A 20,922-nucleotide genomic window follows, 5' to 3' on the forward strand; every position below is an offset into this window, starting at 1 on the left:
TTAATATAGCCAGTGTGTGTTGACAAAAAGAAAAGCATATTATTTAATTAGTTTTTTTTTTTTATTTACACGCAATTTTTGAAATGCAGAAACAAAATGCAATGCATTAACAGTGTCACAGTTAGCCAGTGTTTGTATATTTAAAATCATAAGCCATTTAAATCCGGGGGAGGAGCGGGGAGAAAAAAAAAGCACGTAAGAACCAACGCACATAACACAAATGCCAAGAAAGCTGCATATAAAAAGCATAAAAGGGAACAGATTCTGTACGGTGAATAAACGACAGCTTATTACAAACCCTGCCTGCGGGCCAGCTCGTGTTTTCAATGACTTGACATGCAAAAAAGTTAAAGAGGTGAAAGTGTAGTGTAAGAAAAAGGAGGAAATCAGTGTGGCAATGTGAATAACTTTTCTTCTAAAGTTGGTTCTTTGTTTTCGGATTATGTAAAACACCTCACCGTGACCGATCAGTCGCGGGTCATGTGCGCCACAAGTCAACCTGAGCGAAGCTTTGAAAGTCTTCTGCACTCTACTTGGCAACACTGCGCCCGTTAAGAGTCGCCCTAACACGGTAACACTTAGCTGAACGTGTGTTAGGAAGCAGACGATACCCAATTCATAACAGAAGTTGTAAAAAGGTACAAATGACTGACTGGTTAAAAAGCACAGTTTGTAATTACCACGACCATGAAATAAAGAAAACTCCAAAAGCAGGAGGTGAATCGTTTTAAAAAGTCTTGAACATCGTGGCTGGTGGGTTAATCGAAGGTTATGTCCATGGCATCATTCCCTGAGTGAAGAACTGCGCACCCCGAGAAAAACACATCAGCACTGGATTCTTTTTTTTTTTTTTTCAAAGGAAAAAACACTCATCCTATTTGAAGTCTCACAACGTTCACTTCTTCTGAATGCATCGACCACAGTGGCTCAGAATACTTGTGTTTTTTTTTGCTAAATGAAAACTGGCACTAGTTGAAAAAAGCTCAGGTGTAAATATGGAAGTTGACGTTTCTCAACCTAACCTAGTTTCTACTGGTGCACGCTCCCCCCGACGCCTGCAGCTACAGGGAGAAAAGCAACCCGGGAACGTACAGGAATCGACACTATTTAAACTTGGGGGAAAGAGTCGTGACAAAATAGAAGGTAATAAAAAGATTTGTAGATAAATTGCTACTCAACAGATGATGATCACATGAACTCTAAAACATCCACATTTACAAAAAGCATGTGTTAAAGATAAAGAGACAAATTAACCCTATAAAAAAACTCAATAGCCAAAGCTTTAAAAAAAAAAAAGTCAAAATATAATAAAATCATTATCTCTTTCAAATAATAAATACATCATTCAGAATCCATAATAATAAAAAAAAGAAATAAATTAAGCAGGATATCACGCGACACACGTCATTTGTTGTCTTCGGGTTTTTAGGCCGAGCGACTGACTCGTAATTCCTATTTGAAACTAATTCAGAGAGGCGGCACTTTGAGCGGCTTCCCCGGTAATTATCAAAACATAGTGCAGATTTGAGAGTAAAATTTTTTTTGCACTAAATTGTGCGAGTCTGTAATGCACCCCATTTCGATTTCTCCAAGAATGCGGGAAGAATGCACCAAAGTGCCGCCTCTCGCTCCGTCTCCTCTGAAAGTCATTATTGCTGGTGTGATTGAGATAAAGGGAGGTAAAGGGTACAAGCATGGGTGGAGGAGAGTACAAACAATAAGCACCATTTGGAAATTTCAGTTCACCGCGTCCTCCGTAGCACCTCGTTCTGCCTCAAGAAAGAAAAAAAAAAAAAACAACCTTGCAAAAAGACACACCGCTCCGTTTCCTCTGCTTCTCCATCCTGTTCAGTTTGTCGCAGCGAGTGAAGGTTGTGCGGAGGAGGGGAGGATGCTTTCAGCAGAGAGGGGTAATATTAAAAAATATGATGCGCGAGCATCAGAAGCTGCTCCCCCGGCAAAGCAAGTATTGTTGTTTGTTTGGTAGACCTCCTGCATCTCAGTCGTCCATTTGAAATGCCCGCAGGAGCGTCAGTCCACTTTTCCCTGCAGCAGGAATCGTCGTAACATGCTCGTCTTCGCTTCCCGTCGCTCCTTTTTCGTTTTGTTCTCAGTGTGCTTTGTGGTGAAATCGTGCGCTTGCTTATTTAAAATCCAATACCCTGTCTCCTGAGCATGCACAGTGAGCACGTTTTATTTATTTTTTTTGCGATCGGCAGGCAGTGCGCGTCTGGGAACAAATACGGCAAAGTTTTTCTTTTCTTTAAGAAAACGTCCCAACGCGTCGTTTTTTTTTTTCCTTTTGAAAATTTGAATTGTTACACAAACACACGATTGTGTCTGTTGAGCTTCAGGATCTTCCCCAGTCGCTGCTTGGCTGTGGCCATTCCTTTTTTGGGCCGCTTGCCTGGAAGAAAAGAAAAAGAACGGAGTTAGAAATAAGCAGAAAAAAGAGTGAATGCTCAATATGTCTTCTGGTGCTGTAAATAATGATTATTTGGTAAAAAAAAAAAAAAAAAAAGGCGTCTCATGCAATTCACTAAAAGATAGTTTACTGTTCAATCATAAGAGAAAACCCAGCTAATATTCACATTTCAGATAACTAATTGATTAAATCGACCAGCCGGTTTTTCTTTAATGTTTACATATCTGAATTTTGAATGTACATACACTTCCCATTTGTTTTTCCCCTCACATTTTCATACACTTGTCACGGTTGGAAATAGATCACATTTACTTTTTTCACCCCAAATTGAAGTGTATGCATGCTAAATAAATACATGTATTCATTCTACTTCCAGTTCAGCGTCAACACTGCTTCTTAATCTATTCCACACGTGATCTTTTAATTTTGTAAAATAAAAATCAGACTTTTTATTCTAAAGTTCCCTTCGAGACACGTCCGCTTTTAATCATAATTGTTCAACAGAAAGTTTAATTACCACATTTAACATGCAATTGAAAAATATAGAAATGCAAATACTGTTTTGGAAGTTTCCCCATCACACTTGTTTGTTGCATATTGAACCCCGACTGACTTCCAAAGATTTAATGTGAGCACAGAGAATCTTCTCCTCCTTCAGCAGATAATACACATTCATCACTCTGCACAGTCCCAGCACCTAAAACTCTGGTTTCCAAACCTTTTGTGGCCTGATTGCTGATGGGTGGCGGGTTGGGGGCGTGTCTCTTGGAAGGGTGCAGCGGGGGCGACATGGAGGGGTCACAGTACTGGTAGTCCTCCCCCGGGCTGCCGCCGTGGCTCCGGCCGAGCGGGCTGGGCGGCCCCTGATTGTCCCAGGCCTCGCTGCTGTTGCCCTGGCTGTCCATCGGGCTCTTGTCGCCCTGCAGTCGGTGCGTCGCCTCCTCCCTCGGCTCCAGCGGCGAGCACTGGCCGGAGCTGGACCACCAGGGCTCCTGGGACGACGACGCCGCCTTCTCCGGCTTGGAGGAGCACAGCAGGCCGGCCATAGACAGCATCCCCTGAATGGCCTCTTCTGTGCTGGGTGAGGTAGGACGTTCTCTGCGAGAAGCAGAAAAAGGAGTCGATTATTTACCGCCTCTTGATGCTTCTTGACGGGACGGTTTACAACATCTTTGAACGCGTCGCTCACCGTTTGAGTGGTTTGTGTTTGTGCCTGAGTTTCTGGCCAGACGGGTCCAGCTCTATGGTGTGCCCTGAGCCTCTCTGCCGAGACGACGAGCTCCTCTCCTCGTCGTCCTCCTCTTCCTCCTGGGAGCTCCCTGAATCCTCGTCAGAAGAGGAGGACGATGACGACGACGATGATGAGGAGGAGGACGACGATGAGGATGACGACGAAGAAGATGATGCTTTACGCTACGTGGGAAAAGTAGAAAATCTTATTATTACTCTGCAGGCTTGTAAACTTCTTCAATAACTGTGTGCATTTACAACAGTGTTATTTTCACAGTCTACGTTAAATAAACCAGTAAACAAATAAGTATTTACCTCTGTGGGAGAGTCGGTGTCTGAATCCATGTCCGACACACTGGAGTGTCCTGAGACTTCTTCCCTGAGTTCAGTCTTCACCCTCTCCAGACCACCTGAGGACCACAGCAACACCATGAGCTTACAACATGGATAATGAGCCTTCAATGCTAGTATATGGGTTTAATAATAATAATGAATAGTAATAACAGCCCCAGTCACTTACTGAGGAGTGTGGGTTTCTCGACTGTGCTGTGCGGCTCTCGACTGTCCGATGTCCTCTCGGACTTCACACAACTCTTTGGTGAGCCACCAGATGACCGTTCACCGTCCGTCTTCACCGGGCTGCTGGCTGCTCGCCTCAAGTCTCTGCACACACAGACACACACAGACACACACAAGGATCCATGTTAGAATGGTGAGATAACATGTTATAGAATAGAAACGTTTCTCCAAACAATTTTAAGTCCCCTTTAGTTTTCATTTCAGGTCATTATTGTTGCACCTTTCTGACTCTAGTTTCTCTTATGATTCTTACCAAGTTATCAAATGCAGTTCTTTTAGTTTGTGCCTGAGATTTTCTCTTTTTGGTTGTTTGCCACCGAGCTTTTACGCATAAGAAGCACACGCTGTGTTGACCAATCAGAAGTGAGCTCTCACCTGATGATTCTGCCGTTGACCAGCATAAGCCGTAGGTGGTTGTCCTCTAAAGACTCCGCAGCCGCCGATGCAGTCGACACTTTGTTGAGCTTCCCGCGGACCTTGGCACAGAACGCAGCATCCTGATGAGAACAGAGCAGTCATAAAACATTACGTCTTTTAGTCCACATGCATCAAGTAAGAAAGGATCTACAGTTTCTTTAAAAAAAAAAAAGCTGATTTTGTGCTTTTCAAGCGCTCACCTCCTCGAGCGGTCCCACCTCCAGCCTCCTCAGCACCTCCCTGGTGTGCCGCTCTAAGATGTCCAGGTTGGAGGGCATTTTGGGGGCCTGCCGCTGCTGCTCCCTCAGCCGCCGGGCCGCCCTCCTCGCCTGCCGGGCCTGGCACAGCCTTTCCAGTGTGGCGCGAGTGGCCGGGCAGGCGTTCGATCCAGAAGCTACCGCGCACCCGATTCCCTGAGATTTCACTGGCTTGCTTCCACCGACTGGTTCCTCCTAAGGATTTAAATAAAGCATAATGGAGTCAAGTTCATACCTAAACTAATAGGTAGTTTACTAGTACTACTAAGTTGCCTTAAAATAAAATAAAAATGATCATTTAATGAGCTTATGCGACGCTTTTAAATGACATTTACTTTCCTCAGTAATCTAATTCCTTTACAGATAGCAGCAATGTGTGTTTGTCTTTTGCATATTCCAGCAGAATATGGATGTCGGCTCTTCTCGGAGCCGACATCCACACCTGCATTAAGTTTAAAAGGTCCTAACCGTCTCCTATGTCCTTACCTCCAGGTAGCGGATTTCCTTGGTCAGCTCTTTAATGAGATGGTTGGGCCTGATATGGTCTGGTACCTCACTGGTGGGCTCAGTCACCTGCAAAAGCCGCAGCAGACTCGCATTCAGACAGGTGGACGTGAACAGAAAGAAGCCTGTTGTGGGCCACTGACACACATCCGGGAGATAAGAGCGAACGGCGTGTAACAATAACCATCTGGACTGTGGATATGCAGAGTCAGGTGCAGGCACACAGAGACGATGACCGCGAGAACGCTGCCGCCGACGCTCACCTCTCTTTTCAACCAGGTCCTCAGGGCACCGATTAAAGCCTTGACTCCCTCCACCAGGTACGTTGGTGGCGGACAGTTGTCCTCTCGTAGCTCTGAGAGGGAAAAACACACAAGCATTAAACATGGGGGAAAATCAAAATCAGGCAAAGCATTTTTGCTTCTTTCACGTGAAAACAATGCAGCTACACATTTTGAGATTTGCAATTTTTCATATGAACTGAAGTATTGAGCATTTCTTTCTCTACTTCTACACTTAATGACTATGTTTATGACAAGCATGTTGTAGAGATACAAAACATCCACAGGACAGCGAACAATACAGATTTGGATGCACTGCAGATTATGGATATTACAATAACTGAATGGTGTCTATACTTGTCCATCATTGCTTCATTTCTCTGTATTATTTACTATCCTGACAGGTCTGATATGTGAAACATCTAACTTTCACCTTCCCATCTCCATACATATTAACACTGAACTCACCTTTTAGCGTCTCCAAGAGGTTTTTGGCCACATACCAACAGATGGCCTCGAAGTACGGGAACTTAAAGAGGTCTGGGGTTTTCAGGCGACGCTCCATTTCATAACACCTACACATCAAAACAGATGAAACACACACACACATAAAAAATTTAATGATGAAAAGGAACAAACATGAAAACAAAGAAGTTTCTGGATGAAATACAAAATAAACATAACCAAGTCTTTTGTATTATCTGAGCGGTTTTACCTGAGCTGCATGCCAATATTGAGGTTGTGAAGGAAGTTCCCTCCAAACGCCATGCAATCCTGAGCAGTGAGAACAGCGTGGATCCAGCCTGTAGGGGGCGCCAGAGTACTAATGTTTACACAACTCAACCACAGGCGGACTTGCAACAACTTAAAAAAAAAGAGAGACACAGCTAAATTGACGCCTTAATAGTGAGCACTTGACTTGATCAAATATGTATTCATGGGTGATCTGCAATAAAGGCATGTAGACATTCACAGCATGCCTGACCGAGCCCGACAGACCCACACAAACAACTTCTTACACCACAGTAAGACTTAAACAAAAAAAGATAAGGTTGTCCAATACAATGCTGTGCTCCCTCTCAGATAAACAGAGCTCTTTATACAACGCAAAGTGAGAGAAAGCAGAGTCTGGGGGTTGGTGTAAGGCTGATAGACAGGCCTGATAAAGCGCTGGTTGACTGACCTAGTGTGCTCTCTGACCCCCACTTAATTCCCGCCTCTCCACACCCTCTCTGCCAGAAGCAAAATGCCGCTTGAGCCTGCTGAGAAAGCATGACTGGAAGAATGATTGAGGACATCCAGCAGTTGATGGGCTGAACCGAGCTTTGTCTGTCTGGGCGCATGGGGAGAGCGTAGGAAACTCTAAAGCCGACTGATGGACGGATAATAGTCTGACGGGAGACATTAGCTTCACTTGGCTGAATGGAGGCACGTCCATATTCACTTAGTGACACACAAACATCTTTCTAGTCCGGTAACGCAACTTCTAATTACCGATACAACAGCGCTGCTAGTTAAAAGGCACGGGGAGTAGGGAAGCTGTGATCTACCAGCGTCATCGCTTCAGCACTGTTTTTCCTTCACTTTTCCATTGCGATCATTAAGAACTGTTTGGGTCGTTGCTCAGGAAGACATTCCTCCTCTGTTATTTTCCCTTGGCAAATGACAGCGGACCTTTTTCGAGAAGCCTGTATTTTCCTGGCAGGAGCCACGGGAAGCTTGATTATTTAAACTTTTGAAATGAACGCTGAAAAAGACAAACAAAACCCAGACAACATGTCAGCTGGGGTCGGCGCAGACGAGATAGCCCGACAACTACGACAACGGAGCGTTAGTGACACCGATAGCCAAGTGTCCGACAGCTTTTGGACACCACAGAGTGGCTGATCGTCCAAGAAGACGGGCCGCTTTCACACTTAACCCTGGTTCAGTTTCTCTGGTTTGAACGCCGGCCGACACAGACACAGACCAAACAATGACCACGAGGCGTCTCTCAATTACGTTTACGGACCAACACCATGACTGTGATGTGGTTTTTATCATCAAAAAGGACGAACTGCCATTAAAATCCATCTGCTGATGAGAACTGTCCAGGATGCAATGCGTGTACATTTATGTAAATCACTTGGAAACACTTATGTGCTTTAGCACTTGAGCGATTTACCCGAATCGATCAGACAGTGAAAAGCAGTGAAAACTGCAGTGAGTTGAGCTTGTAACTTGCTCTGTGTACTTTGGCAGCTCATCGAGTCCAATAAAAAGTTAACGACCAAGCGAGTCAGCAGTAAACCTGCCCAGGTCAATCAAAGCACCTTAATACACAACTAAAAGCTCCCGTTATCAATCAAAATCATGATTGAAAAGGCTGTTTTTCAGCCGGAGCACAGAGACTTCTTGTTTGAGGACATTCACTTGAACAGAAACAGTGGTTTATATCATTCAGATCTCATTCAACACGGTCAACGAGGCAGACGGGATAACTGCGTTGGACTTTGCACAGAGCGTCACAGTTTTACATCCTATTTGAATGACAGAGACGATTTTGTGTCGCCTTTTTTTACCGCTTTTAATCTTGTCAATGTGTGTTTTTATCTTGCGCTGTTATTATTCCCCTTGATGCCTTATAGGTCTGACGTAAAGCACTTTGAATTGATTTGTTGTTAAAATGTGCGGCACGATCAAACTTGCCTAAAATTGCTGTACACGTGGACTCTTTGGTCCTGTCTCCACCTGCTTGTTGTTATACAGTCGATTTGCAGCCATATACTGCAGTAATACTGCCGAAACCTGAGCAGTTTGACATCACCGCAGACTTAAGAAGCGGTAAAGTGCTACTGTCAGTCAACAAATGAACCAAACTAGAGGCCTGGAAGCCCATAAACATCAGCACGAGGGCTCTTTTGGCTACGACAGTCACATAAAAACCCTTCACACAAGCGTAGACGTCGCCACCGACCTGTAGGGATGAGCAGGGTGGTTCCTTGGGGCACGACACACTTGTAGCACTTCTCCACTTTGTCCCCAAAGAACACTTCGCTCTGATTGGGCGAGGAGCTCCAGGCCTCGTATAGTGCAAGGTTGGCGGCGGTGGGCTTGATCAAGTAGAAGATCTTCTCACCCTGCAAAGCAGATGACGAGGAGGAGGAATTAATACTTTGAGGACACTTTTGAGGTTGCGAGTGTTTGAGCGAGGCGGCCGTGGTGATGACGCGGTTATAAACACCCACAAACCCCTTGAAATGAATGTCAGCTTTAGTTACAAGAGGGCGGGTGAGATCATCAACATGGGGACAGCAGTGAATTTATGTGATGTGAGAAGCGAGTCGTCCTCCAAGCGAGCTGTGGCCGCCTCTTTTTCACGCAAACACTCACCCAGAGAACATGGTACCAGACAGAAGTGCCTCCGAAGTCTATGTGGAAGTCTGTGTAGCTGTCCTTGACCCCCATAAGGCAGTACTTCTGGACAAAGGGCTTGGGGAAGAAGGAGTCGTCTGGCCAGTAGTTCTCCACCCAGGACATCTTCTGAGCCACGTCAGGAACCTCCACCAACTTGGACATCCTGAGTGGTTGAAACGTGGCAAAAACAAACCAAAAAAATAGTAGGTCAGACTTTGAGAAGGTTGGTTGGATGTCTTAATAGTCTACAACTAAATAGAACAAGATGTCTAAATATGTTTGAGCGAAATTAACATGTTTGTTATGCGTTTATGTTTAAATGTATCGGACGACATCTGATCCAAAATATTAGTAACTTTAATACAACTTGCAGAGGAAATTGAAAATAGTGTGCAAGTCCATTCTTGCTGCACTTGACGTAACCGAAAACTCTAATTTGCCACACAGCCGAGGCTCGTTTATATCAGCAATTTGTGAAGTGTGACATGATTAACTGTCAGTGTTTATAAGGAAAATGCGCATATACTGAAACTATTCTTCCAGCCAACAGAGCGAACCGCTTACTTTGTGTCAGAGAACTCCAGGCTGATGAGGTTAAGGACCTTCGGTCTCTGCGGGTTGGTGTAATACTTGATAAACTCGCTGAGCTTCATCTTGCTGTCCGCCTGCCGCGCCACGTCGATCACGTCGATGACTTTGTTGCCACCTAGATGAGGAGATATGCGCCATTTAGATCCACATCGTATCAGATGGAGACGTTCAGTAGCAAGCGAATGAAAAATATCAACTTTTTTTTTAATTGGTTGCCGAGTGGGCGTGGGTTCACTGGGGTCGGCAGCCTGCTGGCATCTCCGTGTGCTTTTAGAGATCGAGCCCTGAGGGAAACTGGCACCAATATGGCAGCATGGGGAGGGGTTGTACAGGGAGGAAGGAGACAATCTGTCAATCTGTTCGGACCACGAGTCCCCGAGGACGAGGTAAGTGGGTTGCTGTGTTCAACGCATGCGTGTGCGTGGGAGACCTCGAGCGGAGAGCTGAATACACGCCTAGATGTGAGAAAGAGCGTGTGCGTCAGGCCGCATGTGAGGCCTTTTAAGCGATAGATGAAAACAGCTGCTTCAAAATGGGAAAAGAGAGAGAGAGAGAAAAAGAAAGAAGCTGAAACGCAGCGAACAGTTGGAACGCTACAAATCACACTCGGTGACACGTGGGGCCGGAAGTAGAACCGGGGTGCAGTGTGTGTGTAGCAAGACAGCTGGTTGTTGTATTTTCCCCACACCCCTCCCACTCACCTTTTTTTTTATTACCCCCCTCGCTCCCCCACTCTCTCTCTCTCACACACACACACACTTGCACTCACATGCACCTCTGAAGGCCCAGCTGGCCAGCGTCTGATGACAGAGAACAGCTGGAGTGAGACAAAGCTGCCTGGAAACCACACAACGCCAAGCTCAAACACCAGCTTCACAAACCCAACAGCAAGACAAATAGCAAAACCAACACTTCTGCTGAACCAGCTCGAGGCACACAGTGACGTTAAAGAGCTCATTAATTAAGGTAATTGTTGCAAATACGTCTTTGTCAACATGCTTGAACTAAAATCTCAGTTTAAGTTTCTGTATTTGGTCATTAATCTTCAGTTTATACTGCAGTTTTCAGGTTTTTACCGTCAATATAGCATTGCACGGTTATTATTATCAGATATTAAGACAGTGCATTGGTTTTCTTACCTTATATTTTGTATAATATACAATACATCTGTGACTGCAGCACTGTGTAATTCAACAACGCCCCCGTTTCCGAAGCAAACCTTATGGGAAAAGTCAAAATGCTGTTTCCCAAGCGCTATCCAGCAGCATCTTCAAAGGTAGCTTTGGATCCCACAGATGTGTACCGTCTGCCTGGAATGATAAACTAGCTGCCCGGAGTCAAACCAACGCTTGAATCCAGTGTTTTTCCTCAGTGGACGTATGTTAAGTCAGCCGCATGCGGAGGCAGAATGAAGAAATTGGCAGTCAGTTTTGCCCGAAGGAGCATTTGATCCATATGGGCCAAGAATTAACATCTGTACAATCACTGAAATACCTATAACTTGCCGTCATAATGAAGACAAAATACAGAAACACATGTTAATGTATGTTTAGTTTGTGTTATAATATAAAATCATAAATCAGTTAAACGTTTTGCTCAGAAAAGGTGTAAACTGCACTATTTGTCCAGAGAGAGAGAGAGCGAGACATATATAGACAGAAAAATAGAGACACAAGAGATAGACAGAGAGAAGGACAGAGAAAGAGAGAGAGAGACCAAAAGACAGAGAAAGACGCTCTGAGCGGTGATGATGCGTCTAAACCAGCAACTTGACAACTTTTCACAATAACATTTGTCTGGAAATGATCAATCAAAGTCCATCCCAAGACTCCCAATGATCACCCATTGATTCTCGGCCTGATCAATAGCCGATTGACGATATTGGCTACACAACCGTTTAGACCCCGGCGACACGCAGAAGACACCAGCGTTCGCTCTCGTCGCCCCGTTATCTTCTCACTGTAAGAAACGTAACCGGACACCGAGTCCCCGGTCACAACACCTGTGCCTTGGCTTAATGCTCAATAGGGCATGGGGGAGGGAGGGAGGGAGAAAGAGAGATAAAGTGAGAGGGGGGGAAGTCTGTAATCTGAACTTAATGATAAAAACACCAGTGGGCTTGGTAATGGGCTTGTAATCGGAGCCGGGAAGTGGCAGGCCGCTTCAACAACGAAGCGTAGTGTCAGCGAGAGGGTAGCGAAAGCTCAGCCATCACTCATTTAGAACTCATTGAGCCATCGCCTGATGCCCGATAAGTGGGTTAAAACCCCATGAACCTAGAAAACCTGTTCTTATTGACACACAGATGGCGCCTGCTCAGCGATGGCCACTTAGCGGGCTGGTGTTGGGTGGTTTCATTAGCTTTTAAGCAGACCGACCGAGGCCACTGCGTCTTCCCACATCCGCCGTCCCGAAGGATAAACACACTTTCCACTGTTGTAAAGTCTAGACGGCCGACTGCAACTGTTTCACGCTTGTTGAGGGGGGGAAAATGGTTGTTTACAAAGAGTCCTTACCCACATACTGCTCCACGTCTTTGACGGAGAATGTAGGGACCGGTAGTTTGAGTCCCAGGCCCTCCATCTCGGTGACGGCTATGGGGTAGTTGAAGCCGTGTCTCTCCAGGTACCTGGTGGTCACATGCTCTCCCTTCATCTTCATCATGATCTCTTCACCGCTAAAACAAGATTAAAATGAGTTCACGGTTAACCTCGTGGGGACTGAGGTCATTTTCTCGATTTTACATAACTCAGCACTCTAGATAATGAAGCACCATTGTCCTAAAGTACAAGTGTAACGATATAATATGGCCCTAAAGATGAAAAATTGAAGCTTTACTCATGTGGACGAACTGATTTGGTGCTTGAAATTGGTTAACCAAAGGTCTTAGCTTCACAAAAGCAGTGGAATATATGAATAAAATGGAAGATACATGTCTAACACCAAAATTGTTATGATCATTTTTTGAGAAAAAATGCTGATCTATGATGTGATGCATCTGTGGCCATTAAGGTCATTACCTCCAAGTGTAACGGTGAGGACATTGTCGAGTTAAACAGATATAAAACAAAGCTTGACCCTTGGTGGTTGAGTTGACAGGTCAGGCAATGTAAGTATACATGTGCATATATAAATAAAAATGTATATCTACCTGGCGAAGGTTCTGCTTTGGAGCTCCTTGACGAACACTGGGGTGCCGGCCTGCACCGGCTTCGATCCATCGTTTAGCTCCGTGTAGTCGTGCCTGTGGCCGTTGTTGCGCCTTTTCACTGCAACAAACATTAAAATCAGAGGTTCACGGGCTTGTTTCAGTCTAACTTGATGATGCCGTTGGCCTCTTGAAGCTTGTCCCTTTCAACAAAGCGGTAAATTACGCACGTCACCGACACTTTTTTTTGTAAGGATATTAATTCACCACTCAACCCTTGAGCTCAGAGAGACGGCGCTGGAGGGGCTTGTCCCATCGAAGTGGAGGGTTTACAACACCATTCAATTAGCCTCTTAATGTCTGCCCTCTGGGCTGTCTGACGCTGACCCATCCCCCACCCCACACCAAAAAAAGTCTGACTTGAGTAACACTGCGGAGTGCCTCTTTTCCTTGTGACCAGTCAAACTTACAAAGACCGGCGTGGCTGAGGAACTTAATGCAAATGTGAGGCAGAGAAAAAAAGAAAAGAAAACATGCCACTAATGATGAATAGCGGTACTCACTCAGGGAGGGTCCGTGTACGACATCACAGTTTGGACAGTGGTAAACGTCGATATCCACGGCATGATGCTCCTCCACCTGCACGCAGCTGGCGACGGACAGGCGACGCAGTTAGAACAAGTTCATGCTTCTTTCCAACATGTTTAAACATGATCCATCCTACATGCCTATCTCATGAGAGACAACGTTTTTGTTTTACAGTTGAGCTGCAACAACTAATAGTTTAACATTAATGATTAATTGACAGATGATTTTCTTTAATCGATCATCTTTAAAACTCCAAATGCCCATCACAAGAGCCTGTAGTGACACCTTAAAAGGTCTTGTTTGTACGACCGACACAAAACCACTGTTTACATCCATAAAAAGACAAACAAAACTACAAAAATAGTCACTTAAATTACTTTAAAAAGTACTTGCACGATAAAGCAATTATCAAAATAGTTGCCAGTGATTTGGAGTGTTGACTAAATTTGTGGGGACCGGACCATTGATTTATTTTCTCTGAACTGGACAAGTTGACATACAAGCTTATGTCAAACTGTCAAGCATTGTGTGTGTTACTAGAGGCGATGTCAAGGGTTATAGTTCTGGGATAAACAAACACTGAGATAGGACTGTTTGGATCTGGAAAATAACCTTCGCTCTGATTTCTTTCCCCAAACAAATGTCCTACAACTGCAGCCTCACTTGAGACCGAAGCAAGAAACTTAAAGCACATTTTTTTTGCACAATAGTACACGGGAACTGGCGCGGACCTGGCTCTGGTTAACGTAACACTCATATCGTCAGATTTCGAGCAAAAACAACGCTTTCAATTCTAAAAACGAAGATATCTGTCAACAAAACTGTGGAAAAATGGCTGCAAAGCGCCAAACTGCGCAGTTAAAACTAGGTAAAATCTAATATGAACAGTGATAAAGTCAGATTAGTATACTACTCTAAATATGTAACATGGCAAAACTAACTTCTAAATACTCTTTATTAAGATGCAACTACAGGGGCTGCACAATTTTATTGAAAATCAAAAAAATTAAAAAACGGAAACATAATGCCTTCTAATCTTGCAGATCCTTTTGCAATAACAATATAAATCATAATAATTGAAGTGACATGTATTTTTTTTAAAAATCACTCAGCAGCACTTGCAACTACCCGGCTGGTAACCGTACTGTGAATAACCTAAAACACTCTCAAATCAATGGGAGGTTTACCCCGTTCTTCCCATTCTGCCCAGAATAAGGTCAAACTCTTGACTGAGCAGCAACCGCTTGTACAGATAGCGAGGTTTGTTGCGCTTTTGCCTCCTATGGATCCGCCACCGTGTCACTAAAGCTGCTGCTGCTGCTGCTGCTGCTACTCCTGACTATCCTGCAGCAGCCAAACCACAGGCACCGACACACACACGCATTCCTCTGTTGCATACCAGAATCCCATTCCAGACCAGCACGAACAGCAACCTAGTTGCCCTTCCGCCTGAACGGACACCAGTGGCGATTTGGGGTTAGAAAAACTGCATGCTGCATGTTTGTGTGACTCTAGCACGTGCACAGGTGATTTTCATGGTCAAGTGATGTGAAGGAGAGTTCACACTCTCTCTCACACTCACTCACACTCACACACAAAAAAGGACTCTCTGTACTCAATAGGCTTATTTTCTGACATGAAGAAATAGGATAAAACGTGTTCTGTAGGATCATCGTGTCCCCACATGACCCGGAGACAAGATGTTTCTAATGCTCTTCCTGCAGTTCATGGACGTTTGTTTACTTGCAATGATTAACATCAACACACTAAAAACTTGGATGGACTACATGTAGTTTGGAAAATCTGATCAGAAGCCAGTTAAGAGACGCACGCAGTGCATTCTTACTGGTTAGTTACTGCTAGCGCGATCACACGAGCTACAGTTCATATCTCACCTTCACCATGACCGGGGCTAATGCAATTATTTCACTTCCTCCACTTGATTTTAACTCTGCTAATTGTCGCTAAGCACCATTAGCACTGTGATGGCTGACCCCCAAAAAGTAAACAAACCGTATGCAACCATAACAAAACTGCTCGCACACCAACATGAAACTATCTTATTTGTCGTCTTCAAAGCATCTTGGAGCCAGTTAAGCTTCAGTTTGACAGCTAGCATAGCGGTGTAGGTTATAAATGATTGATTTGTGGTTGAAACATTGTCTGTTTTGGAAAGTTTGAACGCCTGCAGGAGGGACAGAGCTGACCCCTAGCCTTCCCATCCACTTTGATCTACAAGAAATTGCAGGAAACTAGAAAGGAAATAAAGCCGAGGGCCATTAACTCATCAGGAAGTGGTGAGATTGTGTGAACGTTAACCCCATTCACCCTGGTGCACTAACAGGATATAAACAGTAGCTGCCTCTCTCCAAATTTACCACATGTAACCTGGTGTTGTTTTTGGCTGCACTGCAAACGGCAAAACAACCGTCAAGATGTCTGTCATGACATGCGTTCAGTTCCTTTAGTACCAAACAAATACATTATCAATTTATTTTGCCTCCAACATACATAGAACAAAACCTACAAAAATAGGAAACCGCAAAAATAAAAAAAAGGAGCTAAAGAAGTACTCCTGCTCTTGCACGTGAGCTAGTGGATGACCGACAATAACACAGCGCAGCGCTTGGCTGCAGTACTAAGCCGAGCTCATGTATCAGGAATCTTGTGTTCACATGTGGCTTCTCGCTGGGGGAAACGCACGAGTTCACTGCCGTCGGCCCACGTTGGTTAGGATGTGTGAGAGCAGCATGAGCTCATGCCGAGGTGACCTCGTTGTCCTCATCTCACTTTGTGCGTTCCTTTATGTAATACCACAGTGGGAAATCAGGGCACTGTGCCACATACGCTGGCCTGACTCAGCTTATGTGTCACCTGCGATGATTAATACATAACAAGGCGCTGACGCTGGTGAAACTGTGTGGACCCGAGAGAAAGAATGTAAAAAAGGAGGAGGAAACTCAACCAAAAAAGGGAAAAAGGGCCGGGTATTTCCTGCTTGGCACAGGCTTGATGATGTATTGCATCACTGCAGAGTGTGGAAACAGTTCTCTCGCCAACGTGAAACTCATTCCTCACTTACTGCGGCGCGGATCAGATTGGAGACAACTGAACGGACGTCAACTAAATCCTTAATGACATAGTGTTGTCACATCTTGTAAGACGGAGTGTTTCGCGGGAGAGGGTCACACAGAGTACAGTAGCCAATGTGTCTCACAAAGATAAAAACAAAACCTCGCCAGACTGGAGAGTTATTCTGTGACGCCATTGCAGCAGATTACCAAGCAAAACATCCCTTCCTGAATAAGAGGAGATGTGTGTACTTGGCTAAACCTCTGCCATCAACAGCCCCTCTCCCTCCACTTCCTCTCATCAAGGGCCTCCTTCCTGTGCGACTGAGAGGGCTTATTCATTAGTGCGTGCACTGTGAGGGGTTCATTGTCCTCCATGATCAGTGCAGGAACACAAAGCCTGGAGGCGGGCATCACCATTATTTTCAGCTCTAAATAACCGCTCTACATGGGGCGGCGACACGCCTACATTAGGGAACTGGCAGATCTCTAATGGATGGGTGGTAGAGATAGAGAGGAGATGAGGGCAGTTAAACACACCTGGCTTTCTTTATCTACCCCGGAGGAGCACCCCCCCAACTCCTCCGGCCCTTTTCTGAATGCACTCGACCAAAGCGTACATAAACAACGCTGGACTTGGATAGCTGCGAGAGCCACTGAGCCCTGACAGATGGGACGGGGATCTGTCATTTTGGCCTTTCTGGTTATATCATTGCAGCCAGCAATGCGTAACAGCGACCCAACTTTCCTGCAGTGGTTACAGCCTGAAAGAGACTTCTCTGTAGTCAGTTGGTAAACAACAAAAGAGGATGACTTTGTTGTTTATGGGCCAGGCAGGGAGCCCCGGGGAGTTTTAACTACTTAATTGTTTTTGGTGCAGGTTGAGTTGCGTTGAGGCTCCAAGCACTGACGCTCTACTTTCACACATGTCTCCAACATGGGTGCCCCTGTAAAACCTACCAAGTCATCAGTCTGAACAGCAAAAGATGGGACTGGCTTTGCAAACGCAATCATCGCTAATACTGAGCTGTCTACATTATTATTTTAGCCAGTCTTTATAGTTTTTCCCATTGATTTAGTATTAATATGGCCCAGAAAGATCCAAATCCACACCCAAACTAAGTTGACGTCTAGATTTTTTATAGCAGAAATGCCATCACTTTAATATCATAATTCAATCCGACTGCTAATCAATACACAAGGCTTGTTGTCCCCTAATCAACATTGATCAAGCTGGATGTCATGCTGTGTACCTTCCCCCCAGAGACAGCCTGGCTAGCGAATGTAAACACAGCTTTTAACAGGAGCTATGAGACTGCTCTTTGTTTTGACCAATTAACTACTTAAACATTTAAAAACAGATGATCTGAAAACAAATTGTTCATGCACAACAGAGGTGAAAAAAAAGAAAAGAAAATAAGAATCAATCCCCTCGTTCTTCGAGCCACTTAACGTAAACACTAAAAAGGCACTTGGAGGAGGCTATCCATCTCTCTTTAGTGTGCTCACAATCTGTGCGACATTGACGGATCGTGCGTTGAACTTGGCGAGCTGGAGCGCCCATCAATCATTCCCCCTGTCCCATTGAGACCTGCTAGACCATCATCACCCCCACCGCCTGTACCTGACCCAGACAACGGGCCGACTGGAGTGCCTGACACGAACCGCGGAGCAAACCCTGTGATCCGACGCGACCCAGCGAGGATTTCAAGCACGCCAACATCCACAGTGTCGACGTAAATTGGCATCTTGGAAGCACTGGAAACAGTCCATTTACAAAAGCAGGCCTTGTAATTAGGTGAGGCTCTAAATGGTAAATACCAGGGTTCAAACTAACATTTGTAATCCAAACCATAGGCTTTATAGTGGGGTTTTGGGCCTAAAAGAGTACTCGAGGGCAATGGCACTTAACCTATGATAACTCTGGGTCGCAAGAGGATTGAGAAAATATAAATATAAATATGTTTTCGGATAAAACTATTCAAAAAAGGTAAATCCAGATTGTAAATGTGAGGAAAAGATAAGTAAGTCCTTGATATCGTTAAATACCTACAGTTGAATCAGTATTGGAAGAGAAAAACCTGGTGGATTCCTACGACCTTTTAATTGTTTGTCAAGAACTAAAAGTCTCATTTGTGGGTCCCTGATCAACCAGGGAACTATATCTTGAGATACTGAGATTCGGGGGCCATTTGTTTCAATACAAGAGGCTACACATGCAAGCAATTAAGATCACCATATCTAGAACACATGATCTTTTTGCTTTCCAGTTCACCTCACTTCGTACTCCATCTCAGAGAAACCACACAGTGTTTTTCTAACAATGCCCACATTCTCATCCGGTTTAAAGTCCCACGGCTGTACGGTGTACTGAGATGCAGGTGATGGAAAACAGGACCCTCTGCAGAAACTCAAGCAGCGAGACAGAATCCCTCCCACACAAACACAAACAGCGACTCCAACGAGCAAACCGACAACCAGGCACCGGGAGGTCGAGCGCCTCTCCTTTCCACTCCATGGACATGCCATCATCCACAGCCAGAGAATATCCCTTTCCTTCTGGCCGGCCTCGTGGGAAAGAGACAGGAAATGTGGCTGGTTTTGGAGATGCAAGTGTGTGTGTGTGTGTCTCTGCTGATTAGTCATCAATGGGGGAAGCTCCAACATTTGTTCCTTTTCTTGCTGGCACATGACACACAGCCCAACCATTCTTTTTTTTTTGGATCCGATTCGCCACAAATTCTGGCTGCCAAGTTTTTTGGCAGAGCACTCAATGTGGTTACGCAACAGCTTCCGTCATACCAACGCAAGCAAAAAAAAAAAAGATTATTGTATTCATAAACAGTTGCCTGGGAGATAGGCCCACACAGGCTGACGAAAGGGACTGAAGCGAGTCTTAAAATCTGTCGAAGTCTATGGACTAAGAACCACATTGATAAAAAAAGCAAAAAGTGACGGTTAAACAAGGTCACGTCTTTCTGGTTCTTGTCTGAGATGTTATGTTATTTCACAACAGAATAATAAATAGTCACCTGAGCAGGCTTTATAGTGTGTGATAAAGGCATTAAACCTAATCATTCAACTAAAAATTACAATCAACTAGGTCACGTTGCCCTAAAACAGTACAGAACGATCCTGGCCCCACGGCGTTGTGTGTTCACCGCAGTGACAGGGTGCGTAACTGTAATCTGACATTGTATGATGCAATACATGCTCAGACCCCTGAAAAAAATAAATGCAATTCTGAGTTTGACAGCCACAGCCAATCCACCCACACACACACACGGCGTGAATCACAAAAGGTATCCACACATTTACTGGTCCACTTGAGCTGTGTGGAGAGTATGGGACGTTAAATAAAATTAAAAATAGTAAAAAAAACAAGTCCATAAGCAGCCCAGAGACATGCTGTCTGGTACCTTTAAACAATCCCCCTCTTCACCACTAGGGGTCCCCTGCCATGTGTCTCCTCTGCCTGAAAGGGGGATTTAAATTTCTCAAGCTGTCAATCAAAAGCCCGACCATAACAAGCTCCTTGTTCTCAACCTTTCGCTTTATCCAAAGTAAACCACTAAAATACACATAAAAATAAATATAAAATAAAATAAATAAATTGCATACACATCTGGAAATTGGTATATTGTGAAAAATATTAAATTAACTACTCAGATATAACAATAACCCATTGATTATGTCAAAACAAATATGAGTTGTTTATGTGAATACGTCTTAAGTTACGTCACATTGTAAATGTTCCCTGCGGTTACCATTACCTTGAGTGACCTAACGTTAACTTAAGCCAGACACAAACTAGGACACAACGTTCACTGGATGTTAATCCCCCTAAATTACAGCATAAGCCAATATTAAACTTAAAAAATGAAGTGACTACAAAGAGCTGGCAAACGTGCAGCCTTTTTATGTCACCGGCTCACTTGACACAAGCTCGCCGACCCTGATAGTAGATTAAAAACTATTCGCTAATCGCTCCTTTTTGATGCGATAGCGTGCAATGTTAACATAATAACGTATACTAAGCAAGTGCCGCGTGATTGGGGTCTAACTGGCAGGTGAAATGACGTAATTCAGGCCAATTTTAGAGAGCGAAACCTTACTTTCTGTTCGTTAAAGTCGTGTCAATAGAGGGTTTAAAACCCCCGTCGCCCGCCGCTAGCGAGCCGAGTTAGCTACCAGTCAACACCGCTTGGAGAACCGTCGCCTTTCTTCGATAAACTCTCAGTGTTTATCGCTTCTGACGAGCCGCGTGTGTTAAAGACACTATAACCCACGTACCTGCCGTGAAACCAGTCTTTACAGATGTCGCACTCGATCATAAACCGGCTAACATCGTAGGGCTGCCGGCAGACACAGTACAGCGGGGCCGCCGCCATCTTCCTACTGTCCCCAAACAACGCAGGAATGAAGCGGGGCGGGG

At 44.7% G+C, this 20,922-nt stretch overlaps 1 protein-coding gene across 1 annotated transcript; it reads right to left on the minus strand.

Annotated features, from left to right (window-relative positions):
- Nucleotides 1–26: 26 nt before the first annotated feature.
- On the minus strand, nt 27–20,878 carry kdm7aa (lysine (K)-specific demethylase 7Aa). Its single transcript, XM_068586324.1, has 18 exons — nt 20,781–20,878; nt 13,392–13,477; nt 12,832–12,949; nt 12,197–12,357; nt 9,654–9,795; nt 9,066–9,252; nt 8,650–8,812; nt 6,409–6,496; nt 6,162–6,268; nt 5,676–5,767; nt 5,395–5,481; nt 4,852–5,103; nt 4,610–4,731; nt 4,176–4,318; nt 3,971–4,065; nt 3,615–3,838; nt 3,144–3,523; nt 27–2,407 (listed from the first exon to the last, which is right to left on the minus strand). Exons 1-18 carry the CDS (start codon nt 20,876–20,878, stop codon nt 2,319–2,321), a joined length of 2,634 nt encoding a protein of 877 aa, XP_068442425.1. The 3' UTR covers nt 27–2,318.
- Between the last annotated feature and the right edge of the window lie 44 nt (nt 20,879–20,922).

The sequence above is a fragment of the Clinocottus analis genome, unplaced genomic scaffold (genome assembly GCF_023055335.1).
Source record: "Clinocottus analis isolate CAN_PGR_092001 unplaced genomic scaffold, fCliAna1.0.p SCAF_20, whole genome shotgun sequence".
In the NCBI taxonomy this organism is placed as follows: domain Eukaryota; kingdom Metazoa; phylum Chordata; class Actinopteri; order Perciformes; family Cottidae; genus Clinocottus; species Clinocottus analis.

Coding starts and splice junctions, on each gene's coding strand:
- kdm7aa (XM_068586324.1), bottom strand. CDS start 20,878: ATGGCGGCGGCCCCGCTGTACTGTGTCTGCCGGCAGCCCTACGATGTT. Junction 8,813..9,065: donor TCTGGTACCATGTTCTCTGG/GTGAGTGTTTGC, acceptor TCTGCTTTGCAG/GGTGAGAAGATCTTCTACTT. Junction 5,104..5,394: donor AGGAAATCCGCTACCTGGAG/GTAAGGACATAG, acceptor TTAAATCCTTAG/GAGGAACCAGTCGGTGGAAG.